Below are 23,768 nucleotides of genomic sequence, written 5' to 3'. Positions count from 1 at the left end.
AATTTACCATACACAAAAAATTCAGAAACCAAAAATATCAAAAATGCCGCTGCGCCTTGTGCAAGGTTTACCGCAGAGCTCCAGGATCTGGATTACTCAGTTAAATACATGGACACCGTTCTTATACCCATTTCTGGCCCCAGGCATTGCGGCACGACCCCTCACCCCCACCCTATCACGGCCCCACCGTCGTGCCCTGTCAACCACTACAGAACAGCCAGAGTTAAGAAGTAATGTCAATTCAGTACAGCATCAATTGGTAGAAGAGGATGTAGAACTGGTATCGGTCCAGCAGCCCCAGCATCCCTATGCGGAATACTCCACTGCCCCATTTGCGGATATGCAAGAGTTGACTCTGATTGCTGGCTCTGGTGGCAACGGCTGTGTTTCATTCTTACGAGAGAAATTCATCCCTTACGGCCCCGCAAACGGCGGGAATGGCGGCAGCGGAGGTTCGATATTCGTTCAAGCTGTCTACGGCGAGACATCACTTCATAAGCTCTCCCGAGAAGGCACGATTCGGGCAAAGCCAGGAAGAAACGGAAAGGGTAGCTCTATCAACGGGAAGCGAGGGGACGACGTAATTATTCGGGTCCCCGTTGGCACAGTTCTCCGGGAAATCTCCCGCTGGGACCCAGTAGGGGAGGAGTTGGAGGAGCTGCCGGATGGGGATGTTGGCGATAAATCTAAACAACATGGCCGTCACGACGAATGGGTTCATTACCCACGCAGCGCCGCTGAGAACACCATGAGCGAGGGCTTCATGGCGGTAAAGTACCCGAAGACTCACCACTTAAGCGCTTCGACGATGCTAGAAATTACCCATCCGCGGAACGTGTATTTGGACCTCTCAAAGCCGACTATGGAACCTATATTACTAGTGCCTGGAGCTCCGGGGGGGCTTGGGAATCCAAACTTCGTAACGGATGGCCGACGAAGGCCGATGTTCGCGACGAAAGGTGGGAAGGGGATTCGAATGAAGATCCAACTAGAGCTGAAAATGCTCGCGGATATTGGGCTCGTTGGGCTGCCCAACGCCGGGAAATCCTCCTTCTTACGGGCGGTCTCCGGGCGGAAAGCTAGAGTGGGTGAATGGGCGTTCACAACCTTAGCGCCAAACATTGGAACAGTAGTGATGGAGGAGCGTCACCTCCCACCGCCCAGACCCGGAGAGACGCAGAAACGCCTCCCAAGGTTCACAATCGCTGACATCCCCGGACTAATCGCCGACGCCCACTTGAACAGAGGCTTGGGGCATGGCTTCCTCAGACACATTGAGCGTGCGAAAGCTCTCTGCTTCGTCATCGACCTTTCCCGCGAAGACCCAGTCGAGGACTTAAAGGGCCTCTGGCGAGAGATAAAAGCCTACGAGCAAGGCTTCGTCGGAGACGAAGGCGAGTCAACCGTGCGCGGGATGATGAGCGAAATGAGTGGCGAAACGCACTCCGACGACCGCTTCATTGAACCGATGGCTGAAGCTTGCGAGCCTGAACGTAGACGCACTCCTACCACCATGCACATACGTTTCAACGAAGAGGATGGAACTTTCGAATACTTTGAGCCAGAGTCTGGCTTCGTGTTCAGTCAGAAACCCAGGAATGAGCCTCCACGAATGACTTCGAAGCGCTGGTTTGTCATCGCTAATAAGGCGGATCTGCCAAATACTGAAGGGAAGTTCGTGGCGTTGCAGAGATACTTGGAGACTGAGAAAAAGAGGAGGGGGGATAGGGAGGATATTGGATTGTTACCTATTAGCGCTTTGAAGCAGGAGGGGGTTGAGGCTGCGGTCGATTGGATGAAGTCAATTCTGGGGTTTTTGTAGCTTGCGCTATTCATATGGACATGGAATAGATATCCTTCTAGATCAATATCGTGTGATCTGAGGTGTCGGGGTGTCGCTCACCACATATCACTCGGGGTTCCCCAGCTTGCAAATAGGTTTCTTGTGACGCCTAACTTGGGGGTTAGACCTAAGCAGCATTATCATAAGCGTTTCCTTAAGCCATACACTTATCACCACTTGTGACCCCCGATCTTAAATTCAGGCACAATGCTTTGAACAGGATTGTCAAGTCAGTCATCGAATCCGCGTCTGCCCTCATCCTTTCCTCCCCGTCCTTCCTGGGGACGTGGGGGTAGCCCCGGAGAAGGACATAGCATGGGACACATGAACCTTGGTTTTGGTGGCCGGCTAATCCCCCCTTGAAAGAATTATATATGGTGTTGACGATGCGGATTGCTAGAATCTACCTATGTCTACCCCCTTCACCAGTTTGGTACCGGCCATATATTGTAGTGTTTGGGCAACTCCCGGTCCTGATAGGCCTAGCTCGTGGGTTTATTCTGCGGGGGCCTGTGAGGGAGGCCAAGGGAGCGAACAAAAACTCAACCTAATTTGACTAGTATTAGGAATCTCGGATACTACGGCGGTGAGACGTGAGAATCACTACTACTCGAACTTTCATAACCCACAAGCTGCGAAACAGTTATAATATTATTACGCAAGTGGCTGGCGCAGTATTTTGGCAAACCAAGGGAAAGAGATATGAGCGGAGTGGGCCACTGGGTTATGAGAATTTTGGTATCATAACGGAGGATGTTTCTGTTGGGAGAGGGTACCCTCACTCGGCTCCAGTAACCTGGGTTGGGGCACTGAGGATTCCAGCAGCTTTGCTTCTGGGCGATTGAGATATATCTGCTCCTCGCGATTACCTATAGGCACAACCCTCGAACGAGGTCATAAGTACCTTCCTATTAGCACCTATCCACACACCCCTACCTGCGCGAAAGCCACGGTAGGACACACGAGTATAGTGCTATGCGAAATTACAGTTTTCCCAGAATAGGAAATCACGTCGGTAATGAAAATGAAATTTATTGGTGCAAGGAGGACTTCCCAGCTCACTTATATCATTCACCTCTGCGTATATACGCAAGGGCTGAAGGGGAAGATTTCCAGAAGAAAAAAAGCTCTCAAAGAACACTGAATACGTTAGGCCTTCCCAGAACTAGCACATTATCCGACCCTCCCCACTCAGAATTGTGCCAGTAATTTTCCGGACACTGGCAGCACTTGCCATGGGGTGGGAGGTAACGCTACCGTTTTCCGGATAACTCTACATTTCGAACGGAGGGGCTGTGTTCAACTTCCGTGAGAACAGAAGCATTCTATCCCTGAATTTACTTCTTCTGGCGGGTTTGCGCCGGCATGTAATTTGTCCTTGACGATTACTATCAACTGTGAGAGCCGCCACTTTGCTACGGAAATTGATGAAAGTACCAGCCTTGAGCCTGCCTAGTTCTAATGGTGCGGAGCCGCTGTGGTCTTAGGTGTTTAGTTTGGCAGTGGGGGCGAGTGATATTATGTGTATTGTTACAAGGCTACTGCTAAGGACTGTGGTAGGGAGTGATCGTAGGACGGACGGCAACAGAGATCGACCCTCCCCCCCCCGAAGTATCAACAATGCATGAAATCGGGATTCTTTATTTAGAAGCGGCTTCGGCAACTTTAGCTGTGTCTGGTATGTGTGGGAACATGGAATACCTTCAGGACATTCTAAGACGCCCTATCTTTAGAGTGCACTGGGGTACGGAAGTCATTGAGAGTATTACCGTAAGTTTAGCAGCCTGCCTCCTCCCACAGAGTAGCGCTCACAGCCAACGGGCTAGAGAAAGCTACAATTATTCATCCACGACGTATGATACATGTATCATCTATACAACGAAAAACATCAACCTCTCCTAAAGCCAATCGCCCACGTGAGTAAAACTGAAAAAAAACCACAAAGCGACCCGCCACTGCCGCCCCGTTCTAGCACCAATAAATACCACCAAGTCCGAAGAGCCTCCAAGGCCTACTACGCTGCTCCGCGAGTCTCCTCGCGGTCCTGAGTTCGGCCAAGTACTCCCGCACCGAAACACGGTTTTCACTCATGTGCAGCGCCGCATCGACAATTCTTGCTGGGAAATGCTCTAGCAACTCCACAAGCTCCATGGCTTCATCTTGCTTCACCTCTGACTCCCCCGGGTTGCGGTTGTTTATCTTAAAGAGTAACACTGCGTTAGTAGGGCTCATTCTTGGCACTTCGACGGTCCGACAGCCTAGCCCAGAAGTCAGGTGGAGGGACCTTGCTGTAAAGATTATCATGCCGTTCGGGCTCTTGGGGAGGAACCCTCGTTATGACCGCTTCGTCTGTAAGGTTGTCGAAAACTAGGAGCCAGTTTCGCCTGGAAGGGGATTCGGGCTCTGATTTCACGACTGAGAGGAGGTTTTCATAGCTGCTAGTGTCGTTGGCCATCGTGTTGTTAGTATTTTTCATGGCAGTAGTTTTGTTAATGGGGTCCTCGGGGATTGGGAGTCGTTTGTCGGCTGATTTTGCGGACGGTATCGTGTCCCCATATGCCCGGTTGAGGAAGTTGGTGTGTGCTAGCACTGTTTTTCAGGAGATCTAAAATGTGCTGGAAATCTTTTGCAAGGGTGGTGGGTTTAAAACAACAAGGATTACGGCAGCGATTTGGACAATGTTGACTTAGGCAGGGCAAAGATGTAAAGATGAATTTCAATATCCTAACTGGAGAAATATTCTCACAAAGAACAACGATAGGTAATAAAAAACAGGAAAGACTGATATGACCCAAATGCGAGTAACGGAGGAAAGAGAGACAGATTGGATAATGAACGAAAACTATTAACCAAGGGAAAACAAGCTGCCTTTTATCATTCCCTAGATCATACTGATCTGCTTCCACATACTTCCAGCGTATGCCGTGTTCTCCATCACATTCAGTTTCACTATTGTCCACTTTGCCACTTCGGCCAAGGATAAGTGAATTCGACCGAGGGTATGCTCTGGCCGAGGACATTCGGTATTTCCATATGATAGGGGTAACACCCTAACACGGAGTTGTCACAGGTATCATCGCAGATGTTGTCACATATGGTGTTTTATGTGTAGGACTAACCAGTAGTCAAACATAGAGGTGTCAGAGTAGTTGATACCAAGAGGGTTAGTGTTGTGGGGTCTTTGCCATAAGGGAAATGTGCGGTGAGCAGCCAAGAAACACTTCCGTCCAACAGTGGGAGTGCTTGCATCTGCCCAGAAGATGTCGTAGGTATGCCAGCGGTATATCTGCATAAGTTTGATGGCGACTAGGGTTTTTCTGGGGGAGGGGTAGAGTTATGAGTTAGTCTGTGCCTGGTGGCCGGGGTAGTGATGTGATGATCTTCGGATGAGATTAGGTTTGAGTTTATGCAACACATGCCCGGCACCAGATGGCCCGTAAAAGTCAATCCCATCGGGGCCTTTAGCTTTGAGCTCTGCGATTGTTTCATTGGGGTCTGATCGTATGTGTTCGGTGATCCCTTCTTAGGGGACGAACGTCTGAATCTCGTAGTGAGAGCACTTCCAATCTGCTGGGGTTGCTGCTAGATAATACCACTACTTAGGTCTTGTCTTCCCCTCAAGTTTTCCACTAGTCACGATTCGAGTGATGGCTTACCGTGTGCCCCCGAAGAAGCCGATTATAGTGGCCGACATTTGATGGGCTGGAGACAGGGTAATTGGCACCGTAGTTTCCTACCATACGGATATTTCCCTCCCATACGCATTCGGATCTACTGATACGATTAATTCCAGTATCATACGTCTAAAAGAATTGTTACATGGTATTCGGCGATGTCGATAGAACTCGTTGATAAAAATAATAATAATTTTTTTAAAAAGAATTAGACCCCTGCCTACCCAATTGGAGCTTATATGAGATCTGAGGGAAAGTGTTTTCCAATATCTATCGACATGTCGGACTAGCGGCACTCAAACAGCTGGTGGGGCTTCAATGTGTGCCCGTAATGTCTAGACGTTTGCAGAACGGACTGCTATTGCATACTACCGAAATTCTGGGGATCTAGCCAATCATTATCAAGTGGACAGTATCTCCGGTATTACAGAAGGGAACTTCTAATCTCTTTCTATGTACGGTACATGAAGATAAAGGTGTGCAAGTATGTCTAGACCAACTGGTAAGGCCGCTACCCCCCCGGCAGAAACAATCACACAGAGAAATAAATATGGATACAGGTACCAATCTAAAAAAATGAACAGGCACCTAGATCACCGAGATCTCATGACTTTCAAATGCCGAGGTAATCTCTCCGCTTCGCTGGCCCCTTCCGCACGCTGCAACAGCGAGGCCATATTTTTCAAATTTGTCAAAGTCTGTGGATGATTTAATCCCAGCACCCTCTCGCTACCTTCAAGAGCCCAGCGACACATTTCCTCTGCCTCATCATACATACCTAAACCGGCGAGAATCGCGGCTAGGTTGTCGGCACTGACAAACGTATTGGGGTGATCCAGCCCAAGTTTCTTCTTTCTTTCTTCAAATACGCGCCTCTGCATCTTCTCTGCATCTTGATACCTATGGCGGTAACATAAAAACAACGCTAGGTTCTCGACACACGTCAAGGTTTCTAGGTGCTCCTCCCCGTATAATTCCGTACAGCATTTTAGCGCTCTTAGAGACACCTCCTCAGTTTCCTCGTTTTTTCCTTGGTCACGCAATACCGAAGCTAGATTTCTGAGGCTGCTTAGAGTAGCTTCGTTTATTAGGCCTAGTGTCTTCTCTCTCGTTTCAAACACACGTCGCTGGAGTTTCTCTGATTCCTCAAATTGCCCAAGATGGTGGAGGAGTAAAGCCAGGTTATTCACGCTCAGTAGCGTTATCATACTCTCTGGACCTAGGGCTTTCTCCCTCCCTTCAACCACAGTCCGGAGCACCGTCTCTGCTTCATCGTACCTCCCTAATCCCTGCAGTACCGAACTCAGATTACCCATAGCCATGAGAGTGGACTTGTGGTCTGGCCCCCATATCTTCTGATACCCCTCGAACGCACGTTGCGCGGGTTGTTCTGCTCCGGCATATTCCCCCAACTCTAACAACACCATGACCCAGCCATCGACACTGGATAAGGTATCAGGGTGCTCTGGCCCCAGTTTCTTTTCCCGTCCTTCAAGTGCGTGTCGGTAATACTTTTCTGCTTCTGCGTACCTCCCGAGCCTCTGTAGCATAACCCCGTGCTTATGGAGACTAGAAAGTGTGTCAGGGTGTCCCGGCCCCAACACTCTCTGCCTAGTATCCAATACGCGTTTATTCGTCCTTTCTCCTTCATCATATTTTCCTAGAGCGTCTAGAATCCAAACAAGTGCACTGGCGCTCTTCAGTGTGTCGGGGTGCTCTAATCCAAGAGTCTCCCCTATACCCCCAAGTGCACGTCGGCTCAGTCTTTCCGCCTCATCGTACTTTCCCCAATCTCGCAATAAGAGGGATAGATTGCCGAGGCTTGCAAGTGTATCAATATTACTGGGGCCCAATTTTTCTTGTCTGCCTTCTAGTGCACACCGATTTAACTTCTCCGCCTCATTATGCCTCCCTAACTGCCCCAGTACTAAAGCAAGGTTATGGGCGCTTGTTAGAGTATCGAGGTGATCTGATCCAAGCACCTTTTCCCTTCCTTCAAGCACACGCCGGAAGATATTTTCGGCCTCCTCATATCTACCCCTTGCCACCAACACCGTAGCTAGAAGACTAGATCTTGCTAGTGAGCCGCAGTCGTTTTCGTCTGTGTCCCCTTCAAGTTGAATGCAGCGCCGAATTTGAACCTCCGCGTCATTGTAATGGCCGATACTCTGGAGATGCATGGCCACACGGTAATGAACAGGACTAACCAAAGGATCATCCGAATTCTCAAGGATGGCAAGTGCGTGCGGAAGGTAGGAAGCACAGATATCCCGCACGTTGTGCTCGTGCGGAGGAAATAATCTCAATATCACACTTAATCCTGTTCTGCTCCATTTGCGCACCTCCTCCTGCTTTAAGTAGACTTGAATGGAGTGTTGTACCAATCTGTGAAGTTCATACACAGCTGCGCCCTCTGCCCGGGTGACAAGCGAGAAGTTCAAGAGAGCTCCGATTGCCTTGCGGAATTCGATTGGGTCATTCATTCCCTCTAAGCCGGATTTAACAAGCAATTCTTCCGGTATTTTCTGACGGTCAAAAAAGGCAATCAGCCGGAGAAGGTCTGCGCCCTTTGGGGATTTCTCATTTATCCGCTCGAAAGTGATAAAGTAAGTGCTCAGAATGCTCTCCGTCATGTCTACCTCCCGACGGATATCGCAGAACTGTTCTGAAAGTAGCGCTTTCCGCCGCTTATTACTCTCCTGAAAAATTTTCCAGTACTCGGATGGAAATATCTGTGTCTCAGTCATGAACGCTGCCGCGCCAACTATAGCCAAGGGAAGTTGATCTAGGACGTCAAGCAACATGTCAACAGCCTCGAGGTCATGATCCTGCAATCCAACTGTTTTGCCAAACCGCTGAAAGAAGAGCTCCCTAGCTTCCTCAGTCCTCATCTTCCCCACTTCAACAACACTACAACCTTGGCGGCTAGCTACCACTCTCGATCGTGTTGTAATAACGATCTTTCCGTTAGAACTCTGCGGTACGAATCTCGATATAGGACTTTTATTGCCCGAAAAGTCCGCCTCGTTATCGGCGTTATCAATAATCATGATCCAGCTCCCGCTAGCCGGAGACTCAAGCCATCTCTTGACCTCTGATAGCTGTTCGTTCTCACTTGGTTCGGGGCCCCCTTGGGATATTCCCACGGTTTGGAAAATGCGTCGGTAATCCTCGCCGAATTTCAGAAAGCTGCTTCCATGCACCCAGAATACATGGCTCAGGCCTTTGCGCTGGTGAACATACTCCAGTGCAATTTGGGTTTTGCTAACATACAGGACGTTAGCAATGTACTGTACATTATATTTAAAATACCAGGTCTAGAGAAGAATCGGGAAGCACACATACCCAGCACCACCTAATCCGTACAGAGCGACACGATTGTAATTCTGATCTTCTAACAGCTCCTTTAGGCGTGCAATTATATCTTTACGTCCCGTGAATGTGTCGTTGCGGCAAAAGGCGACCATCCAGTGAAATTCGGGTTCTGTAGAATGTTAGGTTCAAGATTGCTAGCCGATGCAACAATAGTAACGTATCTACCCTTAGAGTTGCTCCCGCCGGGCCCATAATAATAATAGTTAATGGTGTGGTTGTTGCTGTTCACGTTTCCACTGTTGTTCCCCGAGATGAAGCTCTGGGTATTTCTGTTGGGTTAAAGGTCAGTTCTGTTCCTAAGACAGTTAGATAAAGAGGGCTCGTACTGGGAGAAGAAGTTCTGCAAGCTCGCCCACATCCCACTACATCGAATCTGGGCCAGGGCTCAGGTCGCAGGAAAATCAGGTTATGGTGATGGATAAAGGGTGAGGGTTGAGGAGAGGGGTTGAAAAATACTACAACTCAACTTATAATAGTCAAAATACCGCATCAAGCGAGCAGATAGTGCCGGCTTACTTGCACTCTAGCCTCCTGAAATCCGTCTTCCTAGCGCCGGTGGCACCGGGCGGTTAGTAGCGTCTAACCTAAGCTTGGCATAATGATTCAACCTAATTGGAAAGCTAGACGGATAAGAGTTGCTAGGTATGCTGATCGAAAGTATCCTGATACAGTACGGTACCGTACCTCTTTCGCTTAGAATTCTCTGTTGTTCGACCCGCATCCCAGTCGGAACACTATCTCCTAATCTCGATTCCCCAGAATCCTCTGGTTCTCGATTCCTAACACATAGTGTAAAACGTAGAATGCTAGCGCATACTGTGTATTTGAACCCCCAGAGATTCACCAGTTGGTCAGTTAGATACTGTTGGGGTTCCTAGCCTCGGGCGGTGGGAAAGTGAGGGCTGGAGTGGATGATCTAGTGCAAAGCGCGAGCAGGCAGCGGAAAAGCCAGAAGTAATATGCTGAGTCCAACATAGCTCGAGATCCCTCTGCTGAGCCTGGTGGAAGAATCCACCCACAGTTAGGCGCCTTAGAACCCCCCCCCACCTGAAACCCGATCTGCCCGACTATTTTCCAGGTTCAGCACGTGCACTAGAAAGGCCAATCTTTTATAAGGGGACCGCTAAACACTATTAACCGATCCAACATCCAACATCCAAATGTTCACAATTTTCCCTAGAGATTGCAAGTTCTCGAGGCCTGAGAGGTCTGTATTTGTTCACGGGAGAAATTCATTGCCATCAGCACTCTTTTGTGAAGGTGAGCGCCCTCCTGGAACGCCCCGGAAAATTTGATAGTAGGCGGGGTTATTATTGCCTGTGCAAACAACCATCCACCGCAATGCAGCCGTCTTCCGGGTGATAATAGATGTGTAGCAGATGACCCTAACGAGCTATCTTTTCTCCCTAAGTTTCCCCCCGTATGGCACAACTGCCTGATGCCCCGAGGCTCTTAGAGAACCTACTATGCCATACCATAAACACCGTAGGTTATAATTTTATAGGCTTATGCTATAATTATGGAAAGAGGTAGGTACAGTTGTGTCCGTAAAGTCTTCATACCCTGGCGGCGCAACCACACAACCACAACACCTCTCCATGGAAAATTGAAAAAAAATTCAAACAACTCAATTAAGAAAAGTATATGAATAGAACTAATAAGCCTTAAGAAAATATTATTACCACTTTGTATGACCACCATCTGCATCTAGTACAGCCTGTATTCTCTCAGGCATCCTATCTATCCACCTATCCAACTTCTCTTGGGAAATTAAATCCCATTCCTTCTTTGCTGCCTGAAATAATTCAGCAGCACTGTGAGGCCTCCTATCCAACCTGGAGAATCGATCTCTGAGGGCTCTTTTGAGCAGAGCCCAAGTGTTCTCAATAGGATTGAGATCTGGTGAGTTGGGTGGCCAAGGCAATTTTTGATAACCACAGTCTGACTGCAATTTTCTGTTTTCCTCACCACCATGCCAGGAGGCATTGTCTGCTGCTAGGTAGATGTTGTCAGAAGGTCTATCCAGACCTTCTATAAAAGGGATGAGGTATGGCTGCTGGATTTCAGTTGCATATTGGTGGGAATTAAGGCCAAGTCTGTCTCTTTTGCTGGTCCTTTCTTCCTCCCTCCTCTTCCTTACAAGAATTAACTCAGTCCTGCCACCCTTCATGATTGCAGCATAGACCCCAATACTAGTCCTCCCAGACTTAAAGCTAGGCTTCAAGTTTTTTTCTTCCAGCTCTTCACCAGGTCTAACTCTGACCTTCCTGCCAGTAGGATTTGGATCATAGATAATGGTAGCTTCATCCACAAAAACAACCCAATTCCATGCACCCCTCCAATTCCTCCTTCTCCTAGCAAACTCCTTTCTCTTCTCCTTCTGTCCTTTCCTCCAAAAAGGTTTTTTTCTAGGTATCAGAAGCTTAAAACCAGCTTCTGATATGATCTTATCCACAGATATCTTTCCCAGACCAATATTTGCTTTTTTGGTAATGTCGCATAATGCTAAATGAGGCTCAGCATCGATAATGGACTCCACTATCTTTCTTTTTTGAGGGGTAATTGTTGTTGGTCTTCCAGATCTGGGGGCATCATGGGTATTTCCATCTCTTGATTCAGCTCTTTTGACTACTGATTGAACAGTTGCCTTAGAGATACCCATAACCTTAGAAATTTTATTATACCCCATATCAGTATGTTTATACAGGGCATAAATTTCATTATTTTGGTCTTCTCTAGCTCTTTGGGTATGAGGAGGGATCATGGTAGAGGCAGTTGTTGTGGGGATGGAGGACAACACCGTTGCCGCGCCGGGGTATGAAGACTTTACGGACACGACTGTACGGTAGTTGTTTCTCGTGATTCTTACTGCTTCTTCAGATTTCTTGACCAGGTACTAGAAGTGTCCAGCCATAAGTCTAAAAATGGCTATTCCCCGTGTAAAGTGGCCTTCTACCCAAACCTCTTTGCACACTGTACAATGCAGTCGAATAGAATACCCAGTACCATCAGCACGAACCGTTCATACCATACCGAGCCCCTCGAACGAACACACCATAACCCCCCCTGCAAATCCCAAGAAAACAAAACTATTGAATAAATAATCACCACAAAACTTTGCACCATAGCTATCGACGAGGCCAGGAACACCCTCGGACCACATGGCCAAGACCAAGCATAGTGCAAATGCTAAACGGCAATTCGATATCCAAAAACCCCTCAGCAAACTCACAGCTCCGTATCATGTGGTAAAGCGTTCCTGGTCTGCATTCAGCAACACAAGTATTATTTCACAACTTCCAAAATGTTTTAACCTTTCAACCTGGTAATAAGTTTTCCAAGCGTGCAGTGGATAGTGAGGAATAGTGACTCGCTCCTGGGCCTCTTGATACTTCCCGGGGTTCGGGTTCGAGCCTCACCGAGCCTGTTATCATATTTAATCCCCTCACGGAATGTGTGATGGGCTGGAGGAGCGACTCAGCGCATGGTACATAGCATACGCAGCTCCAGGTGACCAATGTGGGGCGCCTGCTCCTCCGTTTTCTGCGATGAGCCGGCCATGCATGGCAGCCCGTCTTCTGTCCTGGTATGATAGTTAGGGATGAGCGGGAGGTAAGAGTAGGACGAGTGATCGGTGGGTGATCTAGGGATTTGTTGTGATTTCTGTAATCATGGTGATCACTCGAAATTGTGGTACTAAGGAAATTTTCACAGCAAACTTAAGCATGGGAGCAAACCTCTCTCCTAAAATCCATGATTGTCTCAGAGCATACCAGCCTCTAATTGACCCCCTACGTAGGGAAATTGCGACTAACAGCCAACAAAAAACAAGACCCGAAACAAGAAACTCCCCATTCACAGGTGTCACGATATCACATCTATTCAACGCACGTACGGGTCCCCCCCCCTCCCATTACCGCACAGAGGCAGGGCTCCTAAACCCGTCCTCCCCAAACGGGGAGTCAATCCTAACAGTGGTACTCCTAACATCCGGCAAAACCAGCACACTCTCCCCATTACTTCTATAATCCGTTTCGCAACTAGCGCCCTCTCCGCCTTGTTCTATCGGGACAACCTGCTTAACCTCCACATTCGGCAGCAGCAAATTACCCGCCTTCAATGGCACCAGCAAAACCGGAAACTTGTGAACCTGCCCTTCCTTCGCCGAAAAATGCGCTCTCTTCCTGCCCGACACCAACCATACCTCGAGGGAATGCTGGATCTCATAAAAGAATTCTAGCTCATCGTCGTTGCCGATTTCAACTTCGCCATTTTTGACATCCAGGGAGTTCCAGCTACGGGAGTGGCGGATTATTAATTCTGCGGGAATGGGTTGTCCGACGGTTACCATTGGTGGTGCGTATGGAGAGGAGAGGGTGGTGGAGTTGGTGTCGGAGAGGATGTGGATGTCTACTGTATGGATTACCTGTAGTTGGGGGACATCGACAGGGATTATTATCGAGCGCGTGGTTAGGACGAGGTTTTCGGGAGGGGTTTCGGGGTCGAGTTTTATTATAGAGTTTTTCTATGGAAGTTAGACCGGTAAGCGTTTTTAACGAAGGGAAGCTTGTGAGGGATACCTCGTAGAATTCTCTAAGCCAGGCTTCGGCTTTTTCTCGTGCGCCGTTGGCGGGGCTAATTGACTCTAGAGCTTCATCCCAGTTATAATTGTCATATTTGCCTAACTTTACTTCATTGAGCAGTCCCGCAGCTTCCAAGTCGTGGGCTGTTCTATGGCGTAGTCTAGTAATCAGTATGGGTACTAGCAAACGAGAATAAAGGTCTAGTCCAGCCTCTTCCAGTTGAGAACTAAAGGCCGCCACAACTGAGTCTTGGACCTCTGCTGGGTGTTAGCAAAGTCTGGGTAGATTACATGATGATGGTTGTGGAAAATACCTTCATCAAGACTTCTATATTCAATTGTCAATGCCAGAGGCTGTGGTTCTTTGTCTTTGGGTACGTCATCTCCAGTTTTCCGAGTGATTTTGTACACAAACGAAGCCGGCTGTTTAGCAAAAACCACCTATCAACCAAGAAATTAGTATGGTGCCCAAAAGTATCCGCAGTAAGTAATACCATAGATCCCTCAGTCCCTACACCACTACAAGCCCCAAAAGTTCTTGAGCCCTCCAAACTCGCCTTCAAAACCCGCAAAGGGACATCAGGAATAGCTGTTGATACCTGAAATCTGGAAAACAAGGCATTTGGCTTGAATACATCCTGGACATTGACAGCTAGAGGTAAGATCACAGGAACACTCAACCCGTCGGCGTAAAAGAAGTTTCCGTTATCGGTATCGTAGTCAACCTCCACCTTGATAGCCAGTTCTGTCAACTCGTTTTCGCTAGTATATGGGATTCTAAATCGCACATTCTTCTGTTGGGTTAAATCCTTGAGGGCAAATACTCCAGGCTTATCTCCCGTAGAAACAACATCTAATCCTTCGAGGAACCTCACACTCGCCGTCATAAGCCTTAACCCAGCAGTCGCTGATCGAAGCCGAATTTCACCCTTGGCTACATTGTTCTTGCCAGGGTCTAGGACAAGTTCGGTTGCTTTCATATGTTCTAGATGTATCTGCTTTGGCGCCTCCAATTTAACCACTAAACTCCTAGGTGCTGGATAGAACAATAACTTCATCTTCTTGACCGTGGGCACAGCGGGTATCGACGTGGATCCCAAACTGAGAGCCGTATTCGGAGCGGATTTCGTTATGAGTTCGTGAACAAAGTGGAGATTGTTGGCTATCAGGATAATTTTGTCCACGATATAGCTTCCGGGAATTGTTATGCTGCTCCTTGCGAAAACTTTGACAACACCCCTCTTCATGGTGATTGGCCCTAGAGCGTCCATCCATACCTCTTTTACCTGCCCAATGGTATTGACGATCCTAACTCTAAGCTTTTGAACCTCCATTTCTTCCTCGAGGAGATAACGCATCTTGACCAGGACTTCAAAACCATCCCTATCATCTAGATGTCTAGGATACGGGTCAACAACAATGTTGTCCCAGAAATGAGACATTGGTGTTGTGATCTCCTTTTCAATCTCTAGTGACAAAGTGATGATCTTTTCAACACAGCCATCTACGCCAACCTCCTCAAGATGTTGACCATCGAACAAAGTGTCAACCGACGCAGCTCTCTCGTCGCCATCAAGCGCCGTTATACCTCTTCGGCGAAGACGAGCCCTTTCTGCTGCGGAACTTTTCGCGAGCAACTTCAAAAGTACTTTAATATAATCCTCTGATCTGTTCATCTCCCTCAAGCACTTGGCGTACATTCCCAACAGCGTCGTCTCAATCAAGCCCCACCCTTGGTCGGCGTAGAACTTCGTCATCTTCTCAAGGTGCTTGACGGAGGAGGCATAATCTTTCAGGTGGCTTTGGTCAATCGATACGTTAGCCCTCACTGGTATTCACAGTTGGTGACAGGAACTCTTACAAGCTCAGTGCGGCCAGGTCAGATTCAACCCTCTCGCAGCTCTTGGTTCTCTTGGCGATACTATAGTTCTTCATCGCCTTCTCACTCAATTCCTCGAAAATTGTATAAAACTCCTCCTCCTCCTCTTTCTCAACAACTCTCCTCAAGGTTGCATTTCGAATTCCTTCAACGCCCCAAATCTCTTCCTTCTTTTCAACCTCCTTATCACCTTTACCTAAGTCAACTCCAACCATGCCCGCGTCCTTAACGTGTTCTTCAGGAAGATAAAACCACCCCATTTTTCCTACCCATCCTTGCCGCTTTCCAAAAGTTTCGACAACCCCCCTAGCTAGCAGCATTAAATCTGCCCTTACCGCAGCAAAGTCCTCTAGCCCCGTGACAGATGTCTGAATGACCTGTGTAAAGCTAGTAGCTTCTGGGTTCGGAGTTGGTGGAAGGCTGCTACTTCTCCTCGGAAATGGAGTCGAAGATGTGGCTGCAATGGGGGTAGAGGTGTTGGGGCCCTCGGGGAGTGATGCAGATGCAGTCTGCTTGAGTAATTGTTGACAAACAGCAAAGACCCAAGATGACACGATATTGTCAATGACCCAGGTGACATCCTTTTGCTCCTGCTCTTTGTCACCCTCGCCTTCGGTTGAAGAATGGTAGGAAGTCCAGAGATCCGCCCGTAAAATACGGCCCACACTTGTGACGAATTCCACTCCACGCTTAAGAACTTCTGACAATCTAGTGAGATCCTCTTCGGGCCTTCCTGCCGCTACTGCCGCTGCCTCATGTAAAGAATATCCGCTAATAGGTATCGGTACCTCCACGCCATCCATCCCATTGCCCTTCCCCAGGCGAAGTAACAGTGTAGATTGCCGCGCAAATAGATACGTCTTAAAGTCGAATAGGGATATTTCGTTCGATAGTATCAGCTCTCGATAAGGCTTCTTTTCGGAGCCCACGGGTGTCTCGTCATCTACATCTTCCTGCTCTTCACCCTTCCTGCCTTCCAATCGAGCCTTCCGCCGCCTCCTTGCTTGTTCAATCCACTTAATGCTCTCTTTTGTCCAACCGACAAAGTTTCCTCCAACCACGCCTTCAGGATCTCCCTCGATTTTCTCTTTATCTCGCTGATCCCGAACAACGGCATCCAATCCAAAACCTAACTCATCGTAGAGAATCAGAGCATCCTCAACCAGCCCGACAGATTCAAATGCTCTCGCAAGGCCTTCCTTAAGGACGAAAAATGTGCAAAAGTTCCACCCCGGGAGTCTCCGCTGGCTATCTTTCTCCCTAATATCCTCCTCATACTGGCTAACTCTTGCATCAAAACTAGCCAGTATCTGAGTCTTTAACTTGGCAATGAGATCCAACCACGCCATCTCACTTTCCGTAGGGCTTTCCGTAGCAGGTACAATTTGGTTCCCAACTAGGACTGGAGGACTCAGAGTAGCTAATGCCGGATGACTAGGGCCGATGCGTATCTGAACAACCCTATCCTTTTTGTTATTTCCGGAATTGAAATCGCTGCGAATCTTGTCCAGTAAAGTTGTGTTCCCTTTAATCCACCGCGAGCTCCCAGAAGTATTCGATGCGGACGAGGACGACCTAGGTTGTTGTGCTGCTGGGGTTCCAGGAAGAACCACATGGATTATTAGCCATTCGAAAGCATCATGTTGTTTGTTCTCATTCGATGCGCTGGTCGTGTGCTCCGACACCCACTCCCGTAACGCCTTCCTAGCTACGTTCTTGTAACTATCGTTGTCATCGCACCGTAGGAGGAGAATCTTCAGATAGGGGGTATTCCGTAGTCCGGGTATCTGATGCCTCCGTTCCTTCTGATGTCCGGCACCCTTGGCCCCTCGGACCGTCTCGATCGACCGCTGTGAATCGGTGCTTTTAACCCTAGTAAGACCCACCCCAGCGAATCCAGGATCTTTGCTGGCGGGCGAGAGGTAAGGAGTTAGCTCAACATGAAGGGAATTTATGGAACGTAGAGGTCGCGCTGGAGCCTTCCAGTGAAGATTGCGCAGGGGTAAACGGGAGCGAAGATCGGATTGAATCAGCGGGAAAAGCCCGGAGGGGTCCCAGTAGCTGCGTGATTAGGTCAGATTACGGTTTCAGGTATAATAACCTCAATGTCGGGAGTGTACGTTACTGTGACCTTGGAGGTCGAGGATGGAACTTCCATGTGTAGGCTCGGATTAGATTATGGTGGAGTCGATCTCCGAGAGTCTAGATAGTTCAGCGTCGACCGGCGGCGTACAGGCGGTAAGGGAATTCGTTATTCTCGTAAGACGTACTTGTAGAAAACGATGGGCCGTGACAATTGCTAGGTTGAAGCTCACACTGAACCTCTTGTTTACCAGCAAGTTCAGGAAAGGCAGGGGGGTTGAAATCCAAAGTATGAGGCTCTGAGGCACGTGATATCACTTTTTTCCAATTTTCCCTTCGAAATTGTTTTCGTGGTTCTCTCCCCTTCACTGAGCCAACCACCCCACTACCACCAAATCCTGCGATAATAATAATAATTCTTTTTGACATTTTTAAAGGATGGCTACCGTACTCCCACCAAAGAGTAGGCGGCAGAAGCTTGCAGATGCAAAGCGAACCCGAGAGCAGCAGGACATTGAATTTATCCCCGAATCAGTCCCAAACGTCGTTGTTCACCTACGAGCATCCGATACTGGAGACCAGCTCGCGGGAGAGCTACGTATTCCCGGGAACTCCACAGCGCAACAATTAGACCTTCTAGTCAACAAGCTTCTTCAAACAGTATGCTTCTTTCTTATATATACTTAGAATCCTTTACTGATCCGGCGCAGGAGGATGACCGAGTACCATATACCTTTTCTCTTCTCACTAATAGCGCAGACCCCGATTCCGCCATAATCAATATCACCAACGATTTATGGACTTCTGTCTTGGAACCCGGGCATAAAACCACCGAAGACGTACTCACCCTCGTGTACACCCCCCAAGCAGTATTCCGGGTCCGAGCCGTCTCTAGATGCTCCTCCGCAATCCCCGGTCACGGAGACGCGATCTTAACGGCCCAATTCTCACCTGCCTCTTCATCGAGAATGGCTACAGGTAGCGGGGATGGCACCGCGAGAGTATGGGACTGCGACACCGAAACACCCATACATACTTTGAAGGGACACAAGAGCTGGGTGTTATGTGTTAGCTGGAGCCCTGATGCAAAATATATTGCTACAGGTAGCATGGATAATACTATTCGCCTATGGGATGCTCAAACCGGAAAGGCGCTCGGAGACGCTATGAGGGGTCATACAAAATGGATCACAGGCCTCTCTTGGGAACCATATCATTTACAAAAACCCGATGTTTACAGATTTGCCTCTTCATCAAAAGATCAGACCATCAGGATATGGAATGCTACACTGAGAAGGGTAGAGCTAACTATGAGTGCTCACTCTGCCGCTGTTACATGTGTCAAGTGGGGCGGTATCGGGTTCATCTATTCCGCATCTCAGGATAAGACAGTCAAAGTTTGGGATGCCAGAGATGGAAAACTGCTGCATAGTTTGAATGCCCATGCTCACTGGGTCAATCATCTGGCATTATCGACGGATTTCGCCCTGAGGACTGCATATCATGAACACACCGGAAAAGTACCGGCCACAGATGAGGGAAAGGTGAACAAGGCCAAAGAAAGGTTTGAGAAAGCAGCTACATTAGGAGGGGAGATTGTGGAGCGTCTGGTAACAGCGAGTGACGATTTCACCATGTATCTCTGGGAGCCAAAGAAGGGGACGAAGCCTGTCGCTAGATTATTAGGACATCAGAAACTTGTGAATCATGTGTCGTTCTCGCCAGATGGCAGACTCATTGCCTCAGCATCGTTCGACAATCATGTCAAGCTGTGGGATGGGCGTGATGGAAAGTTAGTTTTTCCCTCCCGATGCGATGTACAAGCTTTGCGCTAAGCGAGGTATCTCCAAGGTTCCTTCATACCCTCCGTGGCCACGTAGCTCCCGTGTACCAGTGGTGGGTTATTACCCAAATTGACATTAATCCTGAGAATTGGTCCTAACTAGATCAAAGCTCCTTCTCCGCAGATTCCCGGCTCCTGGTGTCATCTTCGAAGGATACAACGCTGAAAATTTGGGACGTCAAGACGGGTAAACTGCACACGGATTTACCTGGCCATCAAGATGAAGTATTCGCTGTTGATTGGAGCCCCGATGGGAAAAAGGTTGGCAGTGGTGGGAAAGATAAGGTAATTGAATCCTCTCCAACATACCCAGTCTCCTCCTTACTCGCTAATGAAATTTAGGCTGTGAGGCTGTGGAAGCATTAGAAGTTGTGTTCTGAGCTATCATAATATTATTAAATAATATGCATGCGGCTTAAAAAAGTTTGGGAAAAGTTATCATGATTTGTTCGGCGGCCCCGCAATCTAAATTCTCACGTGTGATATTTTCCCTTCCCACGTCCCCCCACATGTCGGAGAAGGGTTCATGTATTATCACTCGGGGACTAATCAATAATCCCGATTGTAAACGATTGGCCAGCCCCGCACCATCGGGGCAGAAGAATGAGGAGTCGAGTGAACATTGTACAGGAGCTGACGATGAATGAGGGGTGTCTGCGTGTGTGTAACGTGTCGGAATGCAGTTTCTATTGTTTAGCAATCTACTACCGCATCCCACGATACCGGTATAGTGTGATAGCGGTGGATTCCCACGTCCAAGGATTTGTATTAGTACCGTAGTATCATAGTCTAGCCTACCGGTATTCCCCTCAGTTTGTCCATTCCCTATTTATTGTGTGCTTCGACGATGCACCCTAGGGGATGCTATTTGAGTACTCGTACAGTATTGGTAAACTACGGTAAGTTACAGATAGCAGGAAAGACCTCTCAGCCCATCCTGTGGGGGAGAAGGAGCCCGCAAGAGGCAGTTGGAAGCACATCCCTTTACTTCAGCTTGTAATATTAGTTGGGTAAGAGAAGGGCCTTGGCATAACAGGGGCCACTATTTATTGGCATGTGATGGGGGAATGATCCGAAGACGCAGGGAAAACTGTTTGTTCATGACGACAGCGGGCAGAAAAGGCAACGGGATCACATGCCAGAGTGCGGTGGAGTTTGGACGTTTTCCCGCCCGAGAAGGCTTTTTCTCTTTCTAAATTACCTCCCCCATACTCGAGCACTTTTCCCCGCGATAGTCTACTCTACTGTGTCTGAACTGTTCTTTATCTACTCGTACTCGTAATTCTATAATAATACGGTAGCCTACCGTATATCTCCGGGCGCTGGGAGTTGGTGAGAGAACAAGGACTAGGAAGGTGGGGGGGCTTTGAGTCCCTCACGTGTAGTATCATACCCGAGTACTGTACTAGTCCGAAGTCAGGACCCATAGTCTAAGCTTCCAACGCGTCGGTCGAGACGTGGAAAGTGTCACTCGCCCTCACTGCCGGTATGGTGTGGTGAAACAGGAAGCACGCTTCACTTGTGCTGCACGATGCTCCATCCAGTTCTGTGGGGTACTTGTACTCGTACCGGCACCATACAGCATCATACAGAAATATCCCATAAATCCTGGACTGGACCATTGCCGGATTGCATACCGTGGGCTGCATACGATACCGTACCCTACACACTTTTCACTTTCTACCTCCCTCCCTTCTCTCTCATCCTACCGCATTCCTTCCCCTCTGCCCGTTTTTTCCCCCTTGACACATTTCCCTCGCGTCATAGTTGCTTGGTGCAGAGGTAGTCTACCGTTGGGGTGTATTCACTTTGGTCTTTGTCTGGTGTTTCACGGTTTGTAGATAGGTACTCGTGTTTAACTATGATCGGTGCCGGCCACTTTCCGTTTTGACTTTCACAAAGGGTGGAAACCCTTCGTGAAGAAGGAAAAAAAAAAACAGACACTGACATCTCATCCGTCCGTCCACACAGATCATGTCCTCGGCCGCCCTTCGCGGCGCTTTCGCAAAGTCCAGGTTATCTCTGTCATCCTCTTCTGGAGCATGTACCTTCTCCAGGGCAACCCGCACGGTCCACCAGTGCTCTCCATTCGCAGGATCTCCCGCTTCTTCACCAAGCGTTTGACGTCCTTTCAGACCGTGACCTTGACGTTATTGTATCTTTATCTCGCACGAAACTTCGCCAAGATCTTCAATCTCGAGAGTCCGGAGCCGCTTGCGAATTTGTACTCTCGGAGTTACTTTCGTGCGACATGGGTTATGACGGCGTTGGATGCGGGATTTTGGACTGCTATGCGGATAAAGACTGGTTGGTTGAGGGATATTTGCAGCGTCGTGTTCAGTTTGTATTATCTGGTGGCGGCCGAAAGGGCGGACGAGAAGGTATGATGGTTTCCTCTCGAAAACTTTGGCAGGATTGGGGTTGACGGCTGGTGCAAACAGGTTCGCAGGGTCCGCGCAACCATCACGGTTGATCATTTACGCGTTTCCTGGAATAAATCCCAGACTCCGTATCTGAAGGCGCTCACTACATTGGTGAACCCGGCTCCGAATCGATTCGGTCCCCGACATATTCGGATTTCCCGACCGAAGGAGTCAATTTATACGACCCCCGTCGATGCTTGGCTGTATTTCGAAGGGACTCGGGAAGAACTTAAACATTGCTCCAAGTTGATCCTTGACTTTCCCGGGGGTGGATTCGTTGCCATGTCGCCTCGGCATTACGATGACATGCTTCTCGCTTGGGCACGGAAATGCCCGGGTATCCCCATCATTGCTGTGGATTATAGGCGCGCTCCGGAATTCCCATATCCGTATGCGCTTAATGAATGCTACGACGTTTATCATAGCATTGCGTGCACCAAGGGAAAGTGTGTAGGATTATCGGGGGAGACTCTTCCCAGGATTGCTCTCGGTGGAGACTCTGCCGGAGGGAATTATGCTGCTGGTGTGACGCTCATGATCTTGAATTCCACCAGCACGAGCTCAACAGGGCATCTGATGGAGGAGGGATGGAAAGGGCTGCCGTTGCCGGATGGCTTGGTCCTGGTCTATCCATCGTTGGATTTGAATATCGGTTCTTGGATGAATGACGATCAAATGAAACTTATTCGCCAGAGGGACATGCGAAAAACGAACCGCAACGTTGTTAAGCGCAAGAGTGAGTACTTTGAGCATGCCTCCGGTATCGTCCGTCCGCATAAAAGTGACGAGGACTACGATGAGGAGAGCGATAGCGACCCGGTGGTCACGAACGGATCCCTCCAGAGTAATGGCAGTATTGTGGGCAAAACTGTGCCTGCGATCACAAACAGCAAGACCCAGCCACTGTCCACTAGACTCGCCGTCACTTCTCGTCTCTCATACTTTAATGACCGTCTGCTCACACCAGAGATGATGCGAGCAATGGTGATCCTATACATTGGACCTCATAACCGACCAGATTTCGCCACAGACTTCTTCCTCTCCCCCATTGTTGCCCCGGAAGACCTCCTGGCAAGGTTCCCAAAAACCTACTTCCTCACTGGCGAGCGAGATCCCCTCGTCGACGACACCGTGATCTTCGCCGGCCGCATCAGACAAGCGAAGAAGGCCGTCTGGAGGCACCGCCGGGACCTAGGGCTCGAGCCAAGCAAGTCACGTCCGGGCGAAGGCGTAGAAGTCAGCCTGATCCCAAGCATCAGCCACGGCTTCCTGCAAATGTCAACCCTCTACCCTGAGGCTCGAAGGGAGATTAACAAATGCGCACGCTGGTTTAACGAGATACTTGACGACCGGCCGTATGACGACTCCGGCGACGACGACGAGCCATCCTCCGGCGGCGCCGGCGTCTTTGGTGGTGGATGGAGGAAGCACAAGAGAAGCTTCACCGGCGAGAGTATGACCAGTAATGACGAGGATAAGCCATTAGAGATGTCTGTTATTAATAATGGAAATGCCAGGGGTGGTAGAGGTCGGGGAGCGCCCTCGGGACGAAGGGGCCGGAGGATGGGGAGTGATGCAAGTCTTGGCAGCGAAGTGGATCTGGTTGGTAGGAGGATGCAGGGGCTTGCGGGTAGATTGACCGCCGGGTTAGAAGATGAGGATGATCAGTAGTTTTTTCTGTGTGTGTTGCGAGTTGGGGGAGGGAGTTGAGGCGTTTGCTTCCATACGGTACCCATAAGTTGTAAATATTTGCTATGTCTGTAAGTAATGATTATGCGTGCATGAGGGAAAACGGTTCAGGTCGAGTTAGAGGGTGTTTTGCTACCATGAGCGGTAGGGTTTCGGGTCTGGCCTTTGGATCAAGTATCGTATGATATCGTCTCGCTTTCTCATTGTGGGGTCGCGGAGTTGAGTGAATTGTGGAGGTGTTAGTCTTGTTCTGCGCACTCAGGATTTTTGAGGTTCGAGTGATGCTTTGTGAACTATCGGGTAAAATCCGTAATTGCTCTTAGTTAAAGTATGATTGCGCGATAACGATATCGAGGTAGTGATCATAGTGGTGTCCCA

At 48.8% G+C, this 23,768-nt stretch overlaps 5 protein-coding genes; 3 read left to right on the top strand and 2 right to left on the bottom strand.

The window, feature by feature from the left end:
* Positions 1 to 43: 43 nt before the first annotated feature.
* Positions 44 to 1,822, top strand: GSTUM_00011312001 (uncharacterized protein; the record flags this gene model as incomplete). Its single annotated transcript, XM_002841848.1, has 2 exons — positions 44 to 607; positions 785 to 1,822. 2 exons carry the CDS (start codon positions 44 to 46, stop codon positions 1,820 to 1,822), a joined length of 1,602 nt encoding a protein of 533 aa, XP_002841894.1.
* A 4,288-nt stretch (positions 1,823 to 6,110) lies between these two features.
* On the bottom strand, positions 6,111 to 8,984 carry GSTUM_00011311001 (uncharacterized protein; the record flags this gene model as incomplete). The annotated part of the gene is made up of 4 exons (XM_002841847.1): positions 6,111 to 7,206; positions 7,399 to 8,213; positions 8,328 to 8,781; positions 8,863 to 8,984. The coding sequence occupies 4 exons, from the start codon at positions 8,982 to 8,984 to the stop codon at positions 6,111 to 6,113; spliced, it is 2,487 nt and encodes an 828-aa protein (XP_002841893.1).
* A 3,674-nt stretch (positions 8,985 to 12,658) lies between these two features.
* On the bottom strand, positions 12,659 to 17,650 carry GSTUM_00011310001 (uncharacterized protein). XM_002841846.2 has 7 exons: positions 17,474 to 17,650; positions 17,240 to 17,414; positions 15,336 to 17,173; positions 13,969 to 15,274; positions 13,789 to 13,915; positions 13,473 to 13,735; positions 12,659 to 13,417 (listed from the first exon to the last, which is right to left on the bottom strand). Exons 1-7 carry the CDS (start codon positions 17,509 to 17,511, stop codon positions 12,806 to 12,808), a joined length of 4,359 nt encoding a protein of 1,452 aa, XP_002841892.1. The 5' UTR covers positions 17,512 to 17,650; the 3' UTR covers positions 12,659 to 12,805.
* Positions 17,651 to 17,825: 175 nt separating this feature from the next.
* Positions 17,826 to 19,644, top strand: GSTUM_00011309001 (uncharacterized protein; the record flags this gene model as incomplete). XM_002841845.2 has 5 exons in its annotated part: positions 17,826 to 18,095; positions 18,146 to 19,227; positions 19,287 to 19,331; positions 19,389 to 19,563; positions 19,621 to 19,644. The coding sequence occupies exons 1-5, from the start codon at positions 17,874 to 17,876 to the stop codon at positions 19,642 to 19,644; spliced, it is 1,548 nt and encodes a 515-aa protein (XP_002841891.1). The 5' UTR covers positions 17,826 to 17,873.
* A 1,248-nt stretch (positions 19,645 to 20,892) lies between these two features.
* On the top strand, positions 20,893 to 23,506 carry GSTUM_00011308001 (uncharacterized protein). XM_002841844.2 has 3 exons: positions 20,893 to 21,146; positions 21,250 to 21,659; positions 21,720 to 23,506. Exons 1-3 carry the CDS (start codon positions 21,140 to 21,142, stop codon positions 23,370 to 23,372), a joined length of 2,070 nt encoding a protein of 689 aa, XP_002841890.1. The 5' UTR covers positions 20,893 to 21,139; the 3' UTR covers positions 23,373 to 23,506.
* The last annotated feature ends 262 nt before the right edge of the window (positions 23,507 to 23,768 follow it).

Source organism: Tuber melanosporum (assembly GCF_000151645.1).
Source record: "Tuber melanosporum whole genome shotgun sequence assembly, scaffold_82, strain Mel28".
In the NCBI taxonomy this organism is placed as follows: Eukaryota; Fungi; Ascomycota; class Pezizomycetes; order Pezizales; family Tuberaceae; genus Tuber; species Tuber melanosporum.
Note: the sequence above shows the minus strand (reverse complement) of the source record. Positions and strands in the feature narration are given on the sequence as shown.